We start from the raw sequence: 20,477 nt of genomic DNA on the forward strand, positions 1-20,477 counted from the left end.
AGTGAGGGCCCTGCTGCTTCCCACACCCTTCCACTTCTTAATTACTTGCAGTTTGAGTTTTACTCCTGCCTCCTCCGCACAAGAAAAACGTTTTGAACAAATGAAGGTTGTGAACCAGTTGCCAGATCCAGTCTTCTCCTTTAATTCTGATCACCCTTAATCTTCCTGAATCATTTGGTTCTGTTAAAGGAGTCAGTGTGGTACATGAAACCACCAAACATTGGTAGATTCTCAACGGAAGAAAAAAAAAAAAAAGGCTTTTTCTCTCCCTTACCTGGAAGCTCTGCCCCCTTGTTTTTTGTGATACAGCTTCATGCTGGGTCTTCCATCATTAATGTGGACATTCCTGTTTAGGATTCACTCCATCACTGACTATCTTTGCACCCATAACTGCCTCAAATCTTTTGTGGGGAAAAGGTGGCATATAAATCTAAATAAATTAGCACATACATTTCGTCTCATCCTGTTGCACTAGTTCTAGCCAATTCTTCATAAGTGCCCCTTTAGAGTTTTAATCCTAACAGGGTTTCAAACTCAAATTTTCTCCTTCTTCCCAGTCCAGATACCTTCTCTTGATTTTTTTTTTCAGTTAATGGCAAGATTATTTTCCAATCATCAAGTTTCAAAATTCTGAAGTCATCATTCACTGTCTCTCAAGCCCCCATCCTCAATGCCAACTGCCCACTTTCTCTGTCTGTTCTGTTCCCACTGTTAAATCACTACCCATCATCTGGGCTGATAACCTTTTTTTTTTTTTTTTAAAGATTTTATTTATTTATTTGACAGAGAAAGACACAGCGAGAGAGGGAACACAAACGGGGAGTGGGAGAGGGAGAAGCAGACCCCCCGCCGAGCAGGGAGCCCGATGCGGGACTCGATCCCAGGACTCCAGGATCATGACCTGAGCCGAAGGCAGTCGCTCAACCAACTGAGCCACCCAGGCGCCCCTGGGCTGATAACCTTTTAATTGGCCTCCTGAGCTCCAATCATTTTTCTCCTCTAATTGTTACCAGAGGTTGAATCCACAAAGAACCTAGTTTTAAAAATTGTGAAATCCCAAATTTGAAGCCCCAGGTTTAAAAGAAATTGATGATTTATAGTTCTCTACAATTCAAAAGTCCATAACAGCAATCCAGTAATTTTTAAAAACACTTGAAATTATGAAATAGCCTGGCAAGGGCAGTATATAAAATACTGGGTCTTCTAGGTTACTGTTTATATGATCATTCTACTCTTGTCAGAATCTTCACTGCTCTTATACCGGCCAATGAAATACAAGTTCAACCTGGTATTTGAAACTCTAGCTAATAGGGCCCTAACTCCTACAATGCCAGTTTATTTACCACTGTGTATGTGTATGCACATGTGATGTTTACATATACAGAGAATACATATATTCCATATATTCCTATCTATTTCATGTATGTTCTTGTACTCTATATATTCTTGACCATTAATTATTCTCTGAGATTGCTTCGTGCTTTCCTAACTACTTACCCTTATCCATAATATTCCTGCTACCTGGAATGCCATCCTGCTTCTGGCCTCCTCCTGCTTCTTGAAATCCTAACTGCCCTAAAAGGACCACCTAAAAATTTCTTCTTTCATAATTATTTCCTGAGGCCTCCAACTTTTGAATCACTATTTGTCATCTCTTACAGCACTTATTCTGTCCAGTGTTATAATTAATCTATGTATTTGCCTTATTTTCTGCCACCAGATTAAGTTCTATGTTTGAGACCAAGGTCTATGTCTCACTCATCTGGATGTCTTCTGTGGAGCCAAATATCTTGAGCATGCTGTAGGTCTTGGGTATAAAGTGATGAGACCTACTTCCTGGTTTGGCTGATAAACCCAATTCCAAAGCAGTAGTTTAAAAAGGTTTTGAGCAATGTCAGCATTTTTAGAAAAACTATAGAGTCTACAAACACCTGGAGAGGGTCATATTTTATCTGGATGTTTAGATTTAGCCTGGTTATTCAAAATCAGTTACTTTTTCCTCTGTGTTTGGTTGTTTCTCAGTTTCCAGTAGGCAGAGCTGGAAATAGGATGAGGTGAACTAGGCAGTGTTAGGGCTCTGCAAGTCCCCCATCAGTAGGTTGCTAAGAATCCATTAGAGACTGATCACAATTTTTCCTTCCAAACAGACTTGCAAGTAGAGAGAGAGAGAGATCACAAATACAATGTTCATCCCTCTACTTGCCAGCAGTAAAAATATGTTCATTTAAAGGTATTAACACATTTTTTTGGCTCAAAATGTTTTCAATGTAGATTTTTTGGCCCAATTATTAAAATATTTCTAATATATTTGAGCAACAATCTTCTTTGTCTTCTTAGAACTATTACCCAAGATCACTGTTCAGTTTCTTCCTTTGATAATCTTGATTGGCATTTAACACAGCCTGAAAGTTCCTTACTTACAAAATTTCTTATTTTGTATATTAAAAGCATTCCTCTTTACCATTTTTCTACATTTAAAATTTTATGAATATTTTTCCTTGAATGAGGAATATTTATATTATAAATGGGAAACATTTATCAAAATGTATGACCCATAATTTCTGTAATCTATACGTTTTCTTACTGATTTGTAAAAATTTCTTAAATACCCTAATAGAAAATGAGCAAAGATGTGATTACGCCCTCCAAAGGAAAACAAAAAACAGGCACTAATACAAAATAAGCAAATACAAATAAAAATAAAAAAGCAAATACTAATTAATTAAAAGAGCAAATACTAATTAAGTGACAAATATGCAGCATCACTGGTAGTGAGCAGAATGTAAATTAAAATGGGATAGGCAAAATTGTAAAAGAACAGCTATATCCAGAACTGGTAAAAGCATATGGAGATGGGTGTTTACATTGTTGATATAGCTGGAAATTCTAACCTTCCTGGAGAACATTTTTTGTTTTTTTAAGATTTTATTTATTTATTTGACAGAGACACAGCGAGAGAGGGAACACAAGCAGGGGGAGTGGGTGAGGGAGAAGCAGGCTTCCCGCCGAGCAGGGAGCCCGATGCGGGGCTTGATCCCAGGACCCTGGAATCATGACCTGAGCCGAAGGCAGACGCTTAACGACTGAGCCACCCAGGCGCCCCTGGAGAACATTTTTATATGTGTACCAAAGACCTAAGATCCTGTGAGTCCTTTGATTCTATAATTTTCCTTCTAGGGATTGATCCTGAGGAAATAACTAGAAAATGTTAAATGAAATGTGTACAGTATTTCCATAATAAAACTAAATTAAGTGTCCATCAATTGGGGGATTCATTGACTTATGTTGTAAATCCATGCAGTGGACTATGGTGTAAATAATGATTAGTTCTTGGGCGCCTGGGTGGCTCAGTTGGTTAAGCGACTGCCTTCGGCTCAGGTCATGATCCTGGAGTCCCGGGATCGAGTCCCGCATTGGGCTCCCTGCTCGGCAGGGAGTCTGCTTCTCCCTCTGACCCTCCTCCCTCTCCTGCTCTCTGTCTCTCATTCTCTCTCTCTCAAAAAAATAAGTAAAATCTTTAAAAAAAAAAAAATAATGATTAGTTCTTGTCTATTGATGTGAAAAAATATCCATAGAGTATTAAGTTAAAAAAAAACTGGTTACAACCAGCATGTTTTTATTCTATTTTTGTTCAAAAACATATTTATAGGGAAAAACTCTGGAAGGGCATATACCTTAATTATTTTGGGTGAGGGTGACTGGTTAGATCATGGCAATTTTTATATTCTTTATAACTTTTGTATTGTCTGTTGTTTTTACAGTGAACATTTATTTTTACAATTCAAAAAAATTATTTCTACTTTGAAAAAAATAAGACCAGAAATAATTTTTTCAATTTTATTTTTAGACAATACAATAAAATAATTTTAGCTATAATTACAGAAATATTAGTCCATTACAATATTGTAATGTTGTCAGGATATAATATAAAATATTCAATATATTTTAAATATATTTCATTTGGTTATAGAGTAAACATTAAATTAAGTTTAGTTGCAGTAAGTTACATTTGCTGCATAGTAAGTCTTTGTAAGTTAAATTAGCAATAAAATTCAAATTCAGCATTATTGTAATACTTTTATAAATAAGTTAATAATGTTTACCTTGCAAAAAGAGAGACTGCTGAGAAATCCATTATTTTAGTACACTGTGAAATTCAAAAGTTGAAGCCCCATTTAGAAAAGAAACAAGTTATTTACATTTTATCTACAAAGTTAAGTCTTCATTCATAACATTGTAAGCTACTCATAGGCATCTGGAAAGTAATGCATGAGAGCTGTGTTTTAAGGCTCAGTCTCAAAGGTATTACTGAGCAACTGTTAATATGGCTTCACTGGAATGTAAGGCTTTAGCATCACCTGGCTTCCTCAGAAGTTAAACACTGCTAAGAGGGCAAGAGAACACGGAGGCTTGGATAAGCAGAGGCCAGTAATTAGGCATTAGCACCAATCTAGGGCTTTTACGTATTAGTAAAATTAGACGATCTTAGGGTTGTTTGTGATTTCGGACTTTAAAGCGAGGCACAGATGGAGTAGTTATGGCCAGCTGTACCTCGTAACTGCCTGTAGAATCGTTTCTTGGCTGTTTACCTACAGCACTTTGTTCTTAATTTTGAGTGTGTCGGAAATGACGTGGAGGGCTTGTGAAAATGCAGATTTCTGGGCTTTACCCCTAGAGTTTCTGAATCTGTAGGTCTGAGGTCAGCCCTAAAATTTGCATTTGTAGCAAGTTCCCAGAGGCTGCTGATGCAGCTGGTCCAGGGACCACACTTTGAGAACTATTGTCCTATAGAGGGTTTGTGGCCATCAGTTAGCCCCATATGCCATTATGGTACAACTGGGACAGGAGGATATTTTTAGAGCAAAAAAGTCTTAGTATCAGGTGAGTCTAAGTAAATAAGCTAAGTAGAATGCCCTTTATAATGTTTAAATGTAAAAATGGCTTGAGAGCAGTCACCTGAGCAGTGAAGGGTGGGAACCGAGGTCACAGTCTGTGCTGTCCTCTGGGGTCCCACCTTCACCTTCATTTACAGAGCAACTGAGACTGGAGCAATAACCTGAATTTAAGTATCAGCACCACCAACGCCACCTGGGTGGATCAGGAAGCATCTTCAGAGCTTTGCCTCAGGATACCTGGCCTCTGAGATCCATCAAATAGCGCTACCATCAAGTTCAAGTGGTTCTTAGTGTCTTGCAGATCTATGTTTTCTTAACGTTGTTCCTACTTTGGCTTCCGTGATGCCTAAGAGAAGCTAGTTGTCCTGGGCTTTCCCTGGCAGAGATCTTTTTGTAAACCTTTATTGAGGCCTACTGAATAATGATGATGGAATATAAGAACAGTGACAAAGGAAGAAAAGGGGGGAAAAAGCCAGCTCAGATAATGTGGGAGTCTTAACAGCAACAGTAAGTTAGTTACCTTTTCTGGGATATCAGATCAGAAACATTAGTCTCTTTTTCTCCCTCTTCCTATCTGTAATTTAGCATAGTGCCTGGGGCATGGCTTGGTGCTAAATGAAATGCTTGTTCAGTTGAATTAAGTAACCTTGGGAATGTATCAACACACTGAAAAGCAAGTCTTAAGTCTTATATCTGCAAAGCTATACAATTTGTGCATTAAGATTTTTACAGGACTCTTTCAACATGGTTGGTGAGACTATGTAATATAAAACACATAATTTTTTACAAAAGAATTAGAGAAGTAGTCAGGGAATAAATCTGGAAATACCCATGTTACACGGAATATGAATGGATCACAACAAAGGAAAAATATTTTGAGCCTGATTAGCCAGCAAATGTCTTAAGTTTTCTCAACATTTATAGGGATGGGGATAAAGTACATATCTAATAAGTAGTATCCTTGTTATTTGGGTAGGTGAACTGGTAAAAAAAAAAAAAAAAGATACATTTCAGAGTATGTGTGTAACATCATCCTATTAAAATTAATTCACTAAGGGTAAAAATTTGAATGCAAGCAGGTTACATTGCTGCGGTGAAATGAATTCAATGGACAAACAAAAAATCTTTCTAAAAATATGAACAAAACCATTCAGGGAAACCCTCTCTTGGCCTTAGTCTTGGGTACACCTGAAAGAGCCCTAGAATAACCATGAACCTTAGTTCAGTTCTGGTTTCCTCAGGCTTTAGTTTACTGAACAGGTCTGAAAGTCCAGTCCAGTTAACGAGGCGCCATTACTCCACCTGACCCCGTCTCCATCCAGTCTCAGGGGCTAAAGGGGGTGGTGGCACAATCTAAAACCCATTTAGCCTCTCTGAGTTTCAAAGACTGGAATAGAAGGGGCAAATCTTGGGCATCCAGTGACCAAATAGCTCTTAACTTGTAGCATGAGACTTTATACAATTGCCATTGAGATCATGCAATGGATACAAGTGGCATAGGATTTCAGTGGTATTTTTTGAAAAGTCTGCTGCCTTGCCCTAGGAAACTTCACAAGAGCACAGATTTAGATACCAGGATGGCAGAACTGACTTAAAAGAAATGCTTTGTTGTGTGGGGAAACAAATAGAAACTTTGTACCAAGTCATCACAGAACCATATTGTTTGGTTAGAGAAAAATACCTAAATAAATGTATATTCTGCATCATTACTTGGTTATTTAGGATGAAAAATAACAGTTCTGTTTTTCTTTTGATTTCTTCATTGTCTTCTCTTCATGCATACCCGACAGCGACTTATTATCTTTTCTAACTCCCCAGCTTTCACAGTTGATGGAATAGGTTTTCTGAAATAAAAGCAAAAACGCAAACAAAAAAATCTCATCAATGTATAGATAAAGAGGGAATACTTGCTGGGTTTGAGATTTATTAATAAATATTGTAGCTCATCTACGGGGCGCCTGGGTGGCTCAGTCGGTTAAGCGTCTGCCTTCGGCTCTGGTCATGATCACAGGGTCCTGGGATTGAGCCCCACCCACATGGGGCTCCCTGCTTAGTGGGGAGTCTGCTTCTCCCTCTGCCCCTCCCCCTGCTTGTGCTCTTTCTCTCTCTCTGAAATAAATTAATAAAATCTTAAAAAATATTGTAGCTCATCTAAACTTTATTATAGGAGGCATATTTCTGAAAGGTATATATGTCAACATTTTATAATTTAGTTGTATTTCAGCAGCAGTGAGGAAAACATAGGCTGTGATGCAAACTTGCAGATTCTCTATTTTGTAATAAAAACCACCCTTACCCTTTAAATAGTCTGTATTACTCACAAGTCTTGCCGTACAGTAAATTAAGAGCAGCAGATCATTTCGTGGTTTCATTCAGTAACTTGCTCTAAGTTCATATACAAATGTTAAATATATTTGGTGGGTGGCAAAAATCACATTTTTGGCTCTTTATTGGTGTAATAGTACAAACCCATGGCGACTTGTTGACTGTAGAACACTTGTAAACAGGGTTTTGTTGGCACGGGGAGCTCTTTTAAATGTGCGTTCATCAACACACAGGTAATGAAAATCTAACATGGCAACCTCTGAATAGTTCTGCAACTGAGTCATCAGATTAAACTTGCCTTTGAATAGTTACCTGAACATTCTTTGGGGGTTTAATGAAGCCAACCAGAAACTGTAGGAATTTGAATAGTAGTTGCACGCTCCTCTTCCATGACATTCTATAAATGGACTGGCTCGGAATTCTTCCAGGCAGGAGCCAGGGGAGGCCAATGCTTGCCCAGCGCCCTCAGAACCCGCACTTGTGAACTATCACGATAAAAATATCTGGATAAGAATTCTGTGCATGGTGTTCAAATTTTCAGTGCTCTACTTTTTCTTTTTTTTTTGTAATAGTAAGAAAAAAAATAGTATGAAATAAACTTCTTATGCTTCTTTACCCAGATCTGCTAATACTCCAGGTACTTTCCAAGTTGAGGATTAGTCATCAAAAAGAAAGGAAAAGCTATTTCTTCTGCCTGAAATGCTCCTTTTCCTCAGTCAGCTAGCTCGTTCTCATAGTTCAGGGGTCTGCTTAAATATAACCTCCAGGAGACTTTCCTTGACCTTGTCCCTTTCACAATCTCCTGTTTCCTTCAGAGTACCTATCACCATCTGAATTCATTACCATTATGGTTATTTTGTCTTCTTGCTTGTTGTCTACCTTCACCACTAAGATATAAGTTCCATGACCAGCAGGAACTTTGGTTCATTGTTGGTGTTCTTCTTAGTGCTTAGAACAGTCATGGCACATGGTAGGTGTTCAATAAATACTTGTTGAATTAATGGTTGAATGAATGGATGTCTGTGAGTAAAGAAGGGGGAATAATGTGTCATAACTGATGCTATACAAAATATGAATAACCACCAACCACATATGTGTGGCTATCAGAATCATTGATGGTCAGTCCATAGATTTTTTCATTTAGCACTTAACATCTGGGGCATCTTTCTTTAAAAGGCTTTTTCTCTTAGCTCCCATCTTCATATGAATGTCAAAGGGGCATAGTGTAAGGCAAAAAGAGTTTGGAGCAGACAGACTCAGGTTCAAACCCTAGCTTTACCACTTCCTAGTTGTGAGACCCTGGGGTCTTCATTTTTATTTATGAAACTGTAGAAGACAGGAACTACCTCCAGGGCTTCCATAAGAGTTATGGAGCAACCATAACTCTTCCATAAGAGTTATGGAACACCTATATAAAGCAGCTGCCGCATTAAAAAAAAAAAAAAAGGCATTCTATTACTAATATGGCATTACTCATCACCTAAATGTCTTATTTAGAATTTGTGAGTAGAGTCATTTTTTTTAAATGCTCCATTATTTACAAAAAACCAACTTACTTAAAAAAAGTATATTTCCAGATTTTAAAGCAAATGTCCATGGAATATTGTGCACATTAATGTCAGGCAGCATCATTCTTGGGGGCCACATTTCACCCAGTCCAATGTAAGGTTCTAAGGGTAATCTTTACTGTGAATTTGCTGTTCCTTTCCTCCTTACCATGATAAACGAAAATCCTTTCCAGAGAGAAATCCAGCCATTGGGACATGAGGGAATGTCAGTGGTTTGGCTGTGAATGGCTATGGCATTCGTAGGACCTTCACAGACAGTGCATCTGTAACGTGAAATACAGAATATGGCAGCTGGGGCATCTGGGTGGCTCAGCTGGTTAAGTGTCTGACTCTTGGTTTTGGCTCAGTTCATGATCTCAGGGTTGGGACATTGAGCCCCGTGTCAGGGTCCGAGCTCAGCATGCAATTTTTCTCTCTCCCTCTGCCCCTCCCCCACTCACACACACTCTCTCTCTCTCTAAAATAAATAAGTAAAATCTTAAAAAAAAAAAAAAAAAGAATATGGCAGCATCACCACTTTCTGCACCGTGATGTGCTGCCTTACGTTCCATTACAAATGAAATGATTCACCTGGTCCCATCACAAAACTAAGGGATTAGATCTTTACCTGCTAATATAAGGCTCCAGGGCCCTGCCAGTAATTGGAGCCATGTCCATTGGCATCAGAGCTGGAGTTGACAGCCAGTATGAATAATCATTTCGAGATGCAAAATTACATACATCATTGATGTTACAGAACAAGAATGGCATTGTGGTAAACCGCTGCAGACAGCTGCCAAGAGTTCCTAATGACACATCAGACTGAGTATCACTTTCAGTAAGTTAAAATTATTTTGAGCATCATTACTAGGTAGAGGCTAATTAAAACAACCTATGGCAAGAATAAGACAACCCAAAAGTTATTTGCAGAATGTGTTATTAAAAAGTTTTTATGATGATAGAAATCAAAGATCCAATAAAAGCAAACAAATTCTCCTTCTCCTCCCACCCCCTTAATACTCCGGGTGACCTTTTCTAATCAGTTTAGCACTTGCGGACTAGTCGAGGTCAGTTGGGAAAATGTCTTTGTTTCAAAGTATTCCCAGTTCTTCATATATATATATAATAGCTAATAACTAAGCTTCAGAAAAGATGCTGCTTTTAAGATTAAAAAGCAAACAGATGATTTAAGTGATTGAAAATTGTTTGCATTGAAGAGGATGAGCTAGACTGACATTCATTAGCTAGGCTCCTTCCAGAGCTGTACATTCCAGAATGAAAATTAGACATTAGGCCAATGTTGTTTTATTTACTCTCTTTAAAAAGTGCTGTAAGGTACTCAGGCTTGTTCACACTTGAGAGAGAAGTACCCCCATGCTATAAAAGTTGACAATCAGTATGTGGAACAAAATGACTGAAAAGTAGGACTGGGACATTACCCAGGTCTTGTCCATGGGCTTGTTCATTTCCTTGTACAAAAAGAAGAGAAAACCCGCTATAGAGTGGCTCTGTCCCTTCTGGACAGGAGGGAATCGCTGTGGTCTGACTATGCCTGGTGAAGATAAAGCCTCTCATCATTGTCGCAGTTACACGTGGTCCAATGTGTCCAGGTTTCCCCTTCAAGCCTGGCAGTCCATCTGATCCAGGTGGTCCTTTAAAAAACACATTATACGTGTTGTGATACAAACAAAACCTCAAACTCATTTTCCCAAAGTACTAATTTCAGTGTTTATGTATATTTGTGGAGCCCCACTTTAAGGGGTCCTAAAGGAGAGTGGCTTTACAAAATGGCCAAGCAATATTAAATGTTGACTAGTTTATCGCACAATGCCTCTTCTTATAAATATCTGTGTATATTGTATGATGAATTTTTGAGATCAGGTCTTCTTTCTCTTTTCATTCTGTGGTACCTAGCACAGTGGCCTGCATCTAGTAGGTCTTATGTACATTTTTTATGTACGAGTGAATGCATCCTACAACGTGGGTGACTAAGTCAAATACCTATTTGTCTATTCAAGTGGATAATAAAAAATTACATGTGCTTTTGATAAAGTCAGTAAACACTCATGGAAAACACCGGAAGTTCTTTTTAAAGGTGTAAACTTTGAGAAAGTTTTTACTCAATTAGTAAGGCAAATAGGAACAGAAAATACTTTTTTTTTTTTTTTACTGTTAAAAGTTACTTTCTTTTATCTATATGAGTTTAGGGCAAAGTAAGTGGTTTTTATACTTTTTTTCCTCTGCACTAGAGTAGGCAAATACATGTTTGTCACTTTCTAAATAAGGACCAGAGAGCTCTCCTTTCTCTCCATCCTCCTGTTATTTTCTCTCCTTTATTCATCAGATAGCTATTATTTATACCGGCACTGGCTTCCATCCCCCTTTGGACCCTAACCCATTTCCACTAACAGTGCACCCCAAGCTCCACCCAACCCACCTCGGTTCCTAAAGAAATGCAAGAGGGTAGAGACTGTTGGATTTGGGGCCCACGAGTCAAGGGAGGTATTATTGTTTCCCACAAACAGCCAGGCCCTGGAGTCAGGCAGTGCCCCCGTGTAGTCTTGCCTCAGAAGTCAATGCCTTTCCCCAGGATTTGTTAAAGCCCCAAGATTCTATATTTTTCCGTCTACCCATCATTCCTATCTTTTCCGGGGTCTTGGCTTATTCTTTGAAATTAAAAATTAGGTCATACCTAAATTCACCAAAGTCTCATGTCTTACTTGAGTCATCCAAAATTGTATGTTTTTAATATCAGATAGAGAAGATACACCTTCTTCACTTTTCCCCACATCTACCCTCATTCCCAGGGGGCTGTAACTGGCCACAAGCAAAAGATGCCTCCAGATCTCTGCACAGGAATTGTGATTAGAGGAGCAGGACAGGACCTGGAGGTGAGCTGCCATGCAGGTATGCATGATCAAGGATCTTCTGCATTTCTGAGAGAGGCCAGGTGAGGCGTTTGTGGCATCAGGACTAATTCTGTCTACTTGCGAATGATTCTCAACACAATTTGTATTGTAGGACCCTCACTCTCACGAGGGCCCCATTCTGAAACTTGGTCAATAAAGTTTTTAATTAGTAGAATTAATTAGTAGAATTACTAATAAAAGCTTTACATTTTCCCACTTTGGAAAACACATTTTAAGAAAAGTTGAATGATTAAGCGTGCTCTAAAGTGCACTCATGACAATACTAAATCATGAGTGATTATGCAATTAATATCATAATTAATATTATTAGCATTATATTTGAATTTTTAAAGATTTAAGTCTCTAGTCTTTACAGTTTTATTATAGTGGATCTGGTCATATGTCAATAAATTGGAAAATTGCATTTAGAATTTTTTTTATTTAACAAAATCAGCATTTCTAAAGAATAAGTTTTGGATATGTGGGTATTTTCTAGAAAGTGCTTTTGAAACTTCTGCAGAAGGTAGATTTTGATCCAGGTATATCAAATTGACATATATAGCTTATGTTCAGACTAAATTTTTTTTTACAGGAGAGCAAATCTACACCTTTATTTATTTTTCAGTAAGTTAAATCCTTGGGGGGTACAGCATCACACGGATTCTGTGGTCAGTGGCTTTAGCAGGATGGTTGCTTTGGAATTTGGCAGAAGCAGGAGCATGAGTTACTTTTCCCCAGGTTACTCTGGTTTTGTTCCGTTTGCCACCAGGTCACTGTGTTGTTCTTTGCTTTGTACACATAAGCAAGCACATCTCTTGCCTAAATAGAATTTAGTTTCATCTCCAGCATAAACACCTTCAATTTTAAGAAGAGCTGTGTGCTTCCTCTGGTTCTGGAGACCCTGTGTATAGCCAGCAAAAATGGCCTTCGACCATAGCCTTCTAGACATATTTGTCATTTTCGGCATTCTGTTCCCAGCAGGCCCCACATATTTGCCCCCGAAGTTCAGCACCCTTACCTCCACCCTAAAATATTTAAGAGGACCTTTTTCAGAGTAACACATGAGCTGTTCAGTCATTCAATATTCACAAATGGCATAGCATAGTTGAAAGATGGCTTTCCTAGATAAAGATACAAAGTTGCTCTTCTATTCACATCAAGATAATATTTTTTCGAACTATGTACTTATGTGCCACTCCTATAAGTAGATATTATTAAATAAGTACTCCTATAAATAATTAAAAACAGTACTGACCTTTCCAAAAATAGAATTCATGCTTTATTAGGTCTACTTGTCCCCAGGCTAAAAATTTGGAGTACATGTGCCCAGATAAGAGATAGGAAGAATGGTGTATTCCAGTAACTCTTCATTTTTCCTCTTCTTCCAAATGAACATTTTGTTCCTGGCTTTCAACGTGAACAACACAAACTGAAAGACCTAGATGACTCTTAGAGTCATGTATTCAAACAAGACTTCTCTGTATATTGAAACAGCATTCATTCAGTGAAGAGAACAAACCAGCTGTATATTTACCTTGCTCTCCTTTACAACCTTTGTTTCCTTTTTCTCCAATTGGCCCAGGAGTTCCTGGTATTCCATCCTTGCCTGGTTTACCTCTTGGCCCACAGGGTCCTAGGCAAAAAAACAACACTGTGTTGAATGGTTCATACAGGATAAAACGTAGGGTAGCCAACCGTCCCAGTTTCCCTGGGGCTTCCCCAGTTTCAGCAATGGAAGTCCTACAAACTGAGCTGCGGACAAACTGGGACAGTTGGTCCTCCAGCTTGTTATACCCTCAAAAACAAACTAGGAACATACGAAGTAACAGCAGTTTAAAATTGTGCTGCCATTTTGATTGACGCTGTTCCAGAATTTGCTATGCCCTTGTACTGATCAAAGTAATATCTCTTTTATATCCCAGGTAATTCAGGCAAACTTAAACATAACCATTCTGCTCAGAAGGCTATTACAGTGTGCTAACCCCAAACAGGGGGTTAGTTCAGTTTCCGTAAACCAATACTTGGAAAAGATTTCATAAGATTAAGCATACATTTACATTTACTGCTCTTCCAAGTGCTGTACAAAGTGTGAGAAAAGTGTGCATACACAGAACTCAGGTTTATTCAGGCAATCATTTCGAAACAGAGCTCTAAGACTGAGAGTGTCAGAGAAGACAGACGTAATACTTGAGCTTAATAAAAAACACCTGTAAGTGCCCTAAAGTCTATTTCCTCAAGCTTATACTATACGCAACAGTTTTCAGTAGATTCAAAAGATCTTTTATCTGCTGGTCAAGAGTAAAGTAAGTTCAATCCTAAAACTGATTGTAAAGAACACTGTAACGTGTAACATTTTCTGTGAAGTTGTATCGCTTGCTTCCAAAGCACTTTGCAGGTGTTTTAGTTTGACCCCTTCCTAGTAATCCATGTCAATGCTCCTAGTGCCACACCTAGAATTCCTGGTGGCCCCGGTGGCCCAGGTTCTCCTTGCACTCCTGGTCCTCCAGCACGGCCAGGTGGCCCTGGGCTTCCTGGAAGGGAGATGATCTTGACGGTGCCAGGGTCTCCACGTACACCTATTGATATGAACATAAGAGAATGATGACTTCACTGATGAGTTACTTTTTCTTCATGAAGAGCAACACTAAGGAAATAATATTTACCGGGTGGTCCTTTTGGCCCAATTTGCCCTGGAGGTCCAGCTGGTCCTAGAAATCCTGGATTACCCTTCTCCCCTTAAAAAAAAAAAAAAAGGTGATTTGATTTCATTTAGAACAATGGGTTCCCTAGCTCTTCAGGTTTATGATCAACCGGAAGAATAGACACTGGAAGTTAGGACTAGAGGTGCTGGGCACGGTGATAATGGCTATAACTTTTGGCATTTTATTTGGACTCAATCAGTCATGTTTAATGTCTATTAAAAAATATACTCTAGAAGTTGGCATTAAGATCTTGTAGTTTAGTATAGAAGGAGAAGAATTCCTAAGAGTTCACTTTTTAAGTCCAGAAACCAATTCAATTTAATATTTGACTTAGAGTATGAAGTGACATTAAAACCTCTTTTAGTGCTTATGTCGATTGTTATAGTCATCTGTTTTCTTGGCTTATTACTCTAGATTTACTAAGAGCCTGTTATGTTAGGAACTCTCATGAACACATATAGAATATCTGCTTTCATGTAAACTTTCCAAATGGTACGATTTCTCTCCCAAATAGTCTTTGACAGGAATAAAAGTTTACCAAGAATCACTGATTTGGAGAAATACTCTCCTTTTAAAAATCTTGAAATATTGTAGCTATTACATCTGATCACTTAGAAAGACTTTAATATTAAATATGGTATTCACAGAAGTACAAGGGGTCCCTGGGTGACTCATTTGGTTAAGTGCCTGACTTTGGCTCAGGTCATGATCCTGGGTCCTGGGTCCTGGGACCTAGCCCTGCGTCGTCAGGCTCCCCATTCAGTTGGGAGTCTGCTTCTCCCTCTCCCTCTCCCTTCGCCCCTCCCCCTGCTTGTGCTCTCTCTCTTTCAAATAAATAAAATATTTTTTAAAAAGAAGAAGAAATACAATAAAATAATTACAGTACCAAAAGTTAACTGGAAACTACACTCTATCCACTTGGTATCAGAACTTAAGAAGATGTCCATATTTATATACATCAGAAGAAGCCTAACCATTTTTCCTTTTGGGGATTAAAAATTTACAAATAAAGTACAAACTTGTCAGTAGTGCCAGCTGATAGATGGTGTTATTCTGAAATCTAAGAAAAACTGTAGGTGTTTCATGGGACATATTTCAAAAGAACTGATTTTATGAATCTCCCATCTAAATACCTCTAAATATTTCACCGGAATGTTTTTCTCTAGTGAAGCCTTTATATAATTTTTTAAAAAGATTTTCTTTATTTGAGAGGAGAGAAGGACAGGGGGAGGGGGAGGGGCAGGGAGAAAGGGAGGGGCAGAGGGAGAAGGAGAAGCAGACTCCTGGCTGAGGGCAGAAATGTGAGGCACATCTGGATCCAGGACCCCAAGCCTTTATATAATCTTTTCCAATCTTAGATATTTCTGTTCTGAGAGGTAGGGAGTGACGGGTGGGGCACGTTTCTCAGGCTGCCTGCCAGTGTTCACCCTTCCCCACAATGTCTAGTGGGACTCCTCAGAATCAGTTGCTTTGATTTATTCTTAACTAACTTGCTCCTTGAAGAGTCAGCAGTTGAAAGCATTGAGAAGGCTCTCTTTGAACTCTATACCTTGTCCTCTCTTGGACCTGGAAAAGGTTTTCCTTTGTGAAAATGTGGCTTTGTTCCCTTTGGCTCCACATTCACTATTTAGCACCTGCATAGTCTATGGTAATAGATTCCCTGCTGACAAAAACAATGCCAGAGGATTTAATCAGTGAAGACAACAAATACAATATTCAAAACCTTATTTAAAGTCATAGCATCCTTATGGAAGACTTGAGAATTATTTTCTGAAACCTGAAGTTTAAATTTATGTGCATGAAAATTTTAAACTTACCCCCCAAATTACTGTTCTCTTCCAATTAAAACATTAATACATGTGCCTAAACAAATATTTAAATCTTCATATAAAAATTTACTCACCCTCCCCCATTCACAGTTGAGTAAATATTCATTTAGATTTTCAGCTTTTTAAAATTATAACACATACACAAGTTAAAATAAGCAAATTCAAAGCAATACTATTGATATTGATGTAGTTCTCCATCCCCAATCCAACATACATTAGTATTCTCAAAGGTAACCACTTTAAACTATTTTTTTTATAGTTTCTATTCTTAAGGTATGGATTTAATTATTAAGACCCCTGGGGTTGGGTGCTGGTGGTCTTCCTTCTTCACTCATAACTGAGGTCCTATTTGCACCTCAGCTGTCCGTGGTGACTTGAGCTGTTCAGTAAACATTTCCATGCCCTAAAATATAAATCAAAATCATTGTCTTTGCATCCAAAGGGTAGTGCACAAAGACAGTACCTTTCACACCTGGAAATCCATGGAATCCAGGATCACCTCTGAGCCCTGGCAGACCTGGGCTTCCTGGTGCTCCCTGTATTTCAGATAAAAGGGAGCAGAACCAGAGACAAATTTTAAAAATCACAATAGTCACTGCCATTCTTTTCTTTTTTTTTTTTTAAGTGAATAGTATATAATATTATGTTGGGTCAGAATGAGCTGAATTGACCGACATCATTTTTACCTTCCCATCCATCCAATCCCCCTATAGCTCTTCCACCACCTAGACCTCTCCTTAGCATTGTCAATAAAACAGAAGCAAAACCTGTCCTTACCCTCAAGAGGAAACACAACTTCTGGATATTAATGTCTGTTGTATGAGTATTTATTACAATTGAATATTCTATATCCTAAATGGAACTGCCCAATATTTGGAGATCTTTCAGGAAGAGCAGGCACTGGACTGCCAGAATGAAAATTATAATTTTCTTTGTAATTTTTGCAAACACAGCAGGGCCAATATTGAATTGTGGCACCCACCATTGTTCTAATTCTAAGCTGGCAGAGTTATAAATTACTCCTGGTCAGAGTGGTAGACAAGTCAAGTGTCTAGGGATTGGGATGAAGGGATTGTCAGGGGAGCTCTGACATGCACTTTTGGCAAGGATACAGTGATCTGACCTGGAGGAGATGCTCCCTCTTTATGAGGCCCACACTAGATGCCCTTGTAGCCATGGAATACTCAAGCAAGCCCACAGGAGAAGGGGGAAGGGAGCAGAGCTTCAGAAAGGAGCTACATGTCAGAATGTAAGTTAAATCTACTATTACACTGTCCATATGAGTTGAGACAGGATACTGTTACTTGGAAACAATGAACTGAAGGTCATTCAAAATGCCAAGAATAGCAAAACTGGCCTCTGAGCCAACTGTCTTTGGAGCAAGAAGACAAAAGAAGGAATAGTCCTAATGCTTGAATACGGTGTTGTGAGGTGAAAAAAGAAGAGAGAGAAAATAGAACCACCTGGTCAAGGACTCTCAGGCTCCTGAGGTCTGGCCTATTCTCCCGAGGCACATGTTACCAGGAAGGAGGGCCTGGGAGCAGCTCCATGCAAGGAGAGGGTTGTTCAGGGCACAGAGCCAGTTTAGACATCCTTCAGGAAGAATTACCTTTCAAGTGCAAATGTCGAAGCCCAGTGGACTTAAGAGAGATCACATTTCCAAACAATACTTTCCACTGCCCAGTGTCCTTGGAAGGACTTTCCCTGTGATTATAGGATCAGTGTTTGCCACTTTCAAAGAATCATGGAGAACATAAGAGATACCGAAGACTGGGCAAATATTTCATTTAAAAAAATAGTCTTAAAAAGGTAGATTCTGGAAACCAAATACCAAGAGAACTCAAGAGAACATAACATGATTCCTGACACGCCACCATGTTAAAGTACCTCATTGCGCATCACTGATGAAAACACAGAGCGTCTATGACATAACTCTGACTTCCTCATCAGTCTCCCAGAATTTGACGTAAACAGGGGTGTCTGGTGAGAAATTCAGAGAATTTCATAGGCTGGGAGCATAAGCCTAACTGAACACAATGACAACTATAAAAAATAAATGTGAAATTTCTGCACCCCAGTCACAAATAAACAGACAAGAACTAAAAGTAATGGAGAAAACTTAGAAGCCATTTATGAGGAAGAGGCAGACAGACACACACACACACACACACACACACACACACACAGGCTCTGGCTGACCAGAAGCTCACTGTGTAGTGACAGTGTGGTGACATGGGAGCTGAACAGCCCAAGTGGAATTTTAGGTTGGATTATAAAATGATGATGTTCAAGGTGGTGAGACTCTTCCCTCCTTTAACCACTCCATGGGGGAACTGAGTTCTTACTCCCAGGGGGTGCTTGTCTCAGGGGCTGTGTTTTTAAGGGAGATATTGACCAACTAGGATATATTCAGAATAGAGGCAGGGTTGATGAAGGGTTAAACTGAATTTGAAAAACACAGGTATTTATTAGGGGAGAAAAATACTGGAAGGAAGTGGCAGCTATTTACAAACACTGGAAGGTATGTCAACAGGAAAAAGTAAATAGACATTCAGGGGATAGCTCAGATAACTTTGAAAGCATTATTAATAGAGAAAAATTGTGTTGTCCTCTAGAGTGACCCCAAACTCTTAGGTGTTTTTTAAAGATTCCATTACTGGAATTGTTCAGTGTCTAAACAAGAAAAAGTCAGGAATGACATAGAAAAGAGTCCCCTGGGGCGCCTGGGTGGGTCAGTCGGTTAGGCGTCTGCCCTTGGCTCAGGTCATGATCCCAGGGTCCTGGGATCAAGCCCCGCATCAGGCAGGGACTGCTTCTCCCTCTCCTGCTCCCCCTGCTTGTCAAATAAATAAATAAAATCTTTCTCTCTCTGTCAAATAAATAAAATCTTAAAAAAAAAAAAGGGTCCCCTACAAATCAAACTTCTAGAGGCCAAATCTGTCCAACTCTTAAGATTCTTTGAACCTTCCGACTCTTCCTTAGGGGCACAGAAGCAACACAAATGGTAATCTTTTTTTTTTTTTTTTTTTTTGCCTCTGGGTACATCTGCTCCTGGCAATTGATTTAGAAGAATATAAGAAGTCAAAATAATTTCCCACACTTACCGGCGGACCCGGTGGCCCCTCGGCTCCTACAGTTCCGGGCAGACCCCTGGGGCCAGGCTCGCCCAGGAGTCCCTTGTCTCCTTTGATGCCTCTTACGCGGCTCCCTGGAGGTCCCGGAGGGCCAGTCTCACCTGAATTTACAAAGGGCCTGTCAGTATTGCCTGTCCCGGAGCATGGCCGGTTCTGTGGGTGATGTTTTTGGATGACAGGCAAACTCTGCACCTGTTGTTACCCCGCACGTTCTTTGTGTTGAGGAGTGTGGTGGGCTTGTGGTAAAGACTGAATGAGATAATGCCAGGGAAGCACCTGGCTCAAGGCAGGAACTGTTTCTCCCTCCTGAAGGTCTGTTAGAGCAGGATCTGCACCCAGCACAGTCCTCAACACATAGTAGCAACTCCATAAATCTTGGTGATGGGATACATCTCTCTCACTCTTTTAGGCTTGTTACTTTGGTATTTACTAATTTTCCAAAAGCCTCAACACCACCAACAGCTTTGATGAGCACCGGGTGTTATACGGAAGTGTTAAATCAATGTTGTACACCTGAAACTAATATTACATTGTATGTAACTAACTGGAATTAAAATAAAAACAACAAGACCACCACCACCACCAGCAGTTTGCTGCTTTCTATGCGAGAATGAGAGCGAGTGGGTGGGAGAAGGTGAAGAGCAGAGGGAAAAAGAAGCAACGAGGTCGCACCAGCGGAAGGTTGAAAGCTTCTGTTGTCAAACGCTCTTTTCATTCTTTATCTTAGATAAAAGTAGACCCTCTACCTGGGTTTCCTCTGAAGCCTGGTGGGCCTCGATTTCCTTTCTGGCCAGGGATGATTGCGCCAGGAACACCTGGTGGCCCTGGGAGTCCTGTCACGCCAGTGGGTCCCTGTGGCCCCGCATCTCCCACTGCCCCTTTCCTGCCCGGGAGGCCAGGTAAGCCCGGGGCGCCCCTGTCTCCTTTGGCTCCTGCAAAGAAAATGGTTTGGTAAGTTTCCGTAATGCCCTTATACTTGTAGTTACAGTTTAGGGGTAACTCTGGTAATGCAGAGACACTGTGCTTAAAGATTCACAAAATATTTTTTAATAGAGGCTGGTAAAAGAACTATAGGTCTACCAGGAAGTGAGTCGAGGCTTATTTCTGCCTTAGTTCAGTTCTTTGATTTTGGCAAA

The 20,477-nt window shown here is 39.5% G+C and overlaps 1 protein-coding gene across 1 annotated transcript in view; it reads right to left on the reverse strand.

Annotated features, from left to right (window-relative positions):
* Positions 1-3,876: 3,876 nt before the first annotated feature.
* Positions 3,877-20,477, reverse strand: part of COL4A3 (collagen type IV alpha 3 chain) — a 118,750-nt gene continuing 102,149 nt past the window's right edge. Inside the window, exons 36-46 of the mRNA XM_081815301.1 lie at positions 20,088-20,364; positions 19,312-19,442; positions 16,671-16,743; positions 14,340-14,411; positions 14,127-14,252; positions 13,211-13,309; positions 10,207-10,419; positions 9,396-9,573; positions 8,937-9,051; positions 7,533-7,705; positions 3,877-6,739 (exon numbers count right to left, since the gene is read on the reverse strand). Coding sequence (XP_081671427.1) covers positions 6,655-6,739; positions 7,533-7,705; positions 8,937-9,051; positions 9,396-9,573; positions 10,207-10,419; positions 13,211-13,309; positions 14,127-14,252; positions 14,340-14,411; positions 16,671-16,743; positions 19,312-19,442; positions 20,088-20,364 — 1,542 coding nt within the window. The 3' untranslated portion in view covers positions 3,877-6,654. The remainder of the gene's footprint in view (positions 6,740-7,532; positions 7,706-8,936; positions 9,052-9,395; positions 9,574-10,206; positions 10,420-13,210; positions 13,310-14,126; positions 14,253-14,339; positions 14,412-16,670; positions 16,744-19,311; positions 19,443-20,087; positions 20,365-20,477) is intronic.

The sequence above is a fragment of the Leptonychotes weddellii genome, chromosome 3 (genome assembly GCF_054177405.1).
Source record: "Leptonychotes weddellii isolate Sample4059 chromosome 3, ASM5417740v2, whole genome shotgun sequence".
In the NCBI taxonomy this organism is placed as follows: domain Eukaryota; kingdom Metazoa; phylum Chordata; class Mammalia; order Carnivora; family Phocidae; genus Leptonychotes; species Leptonychotes weddellii.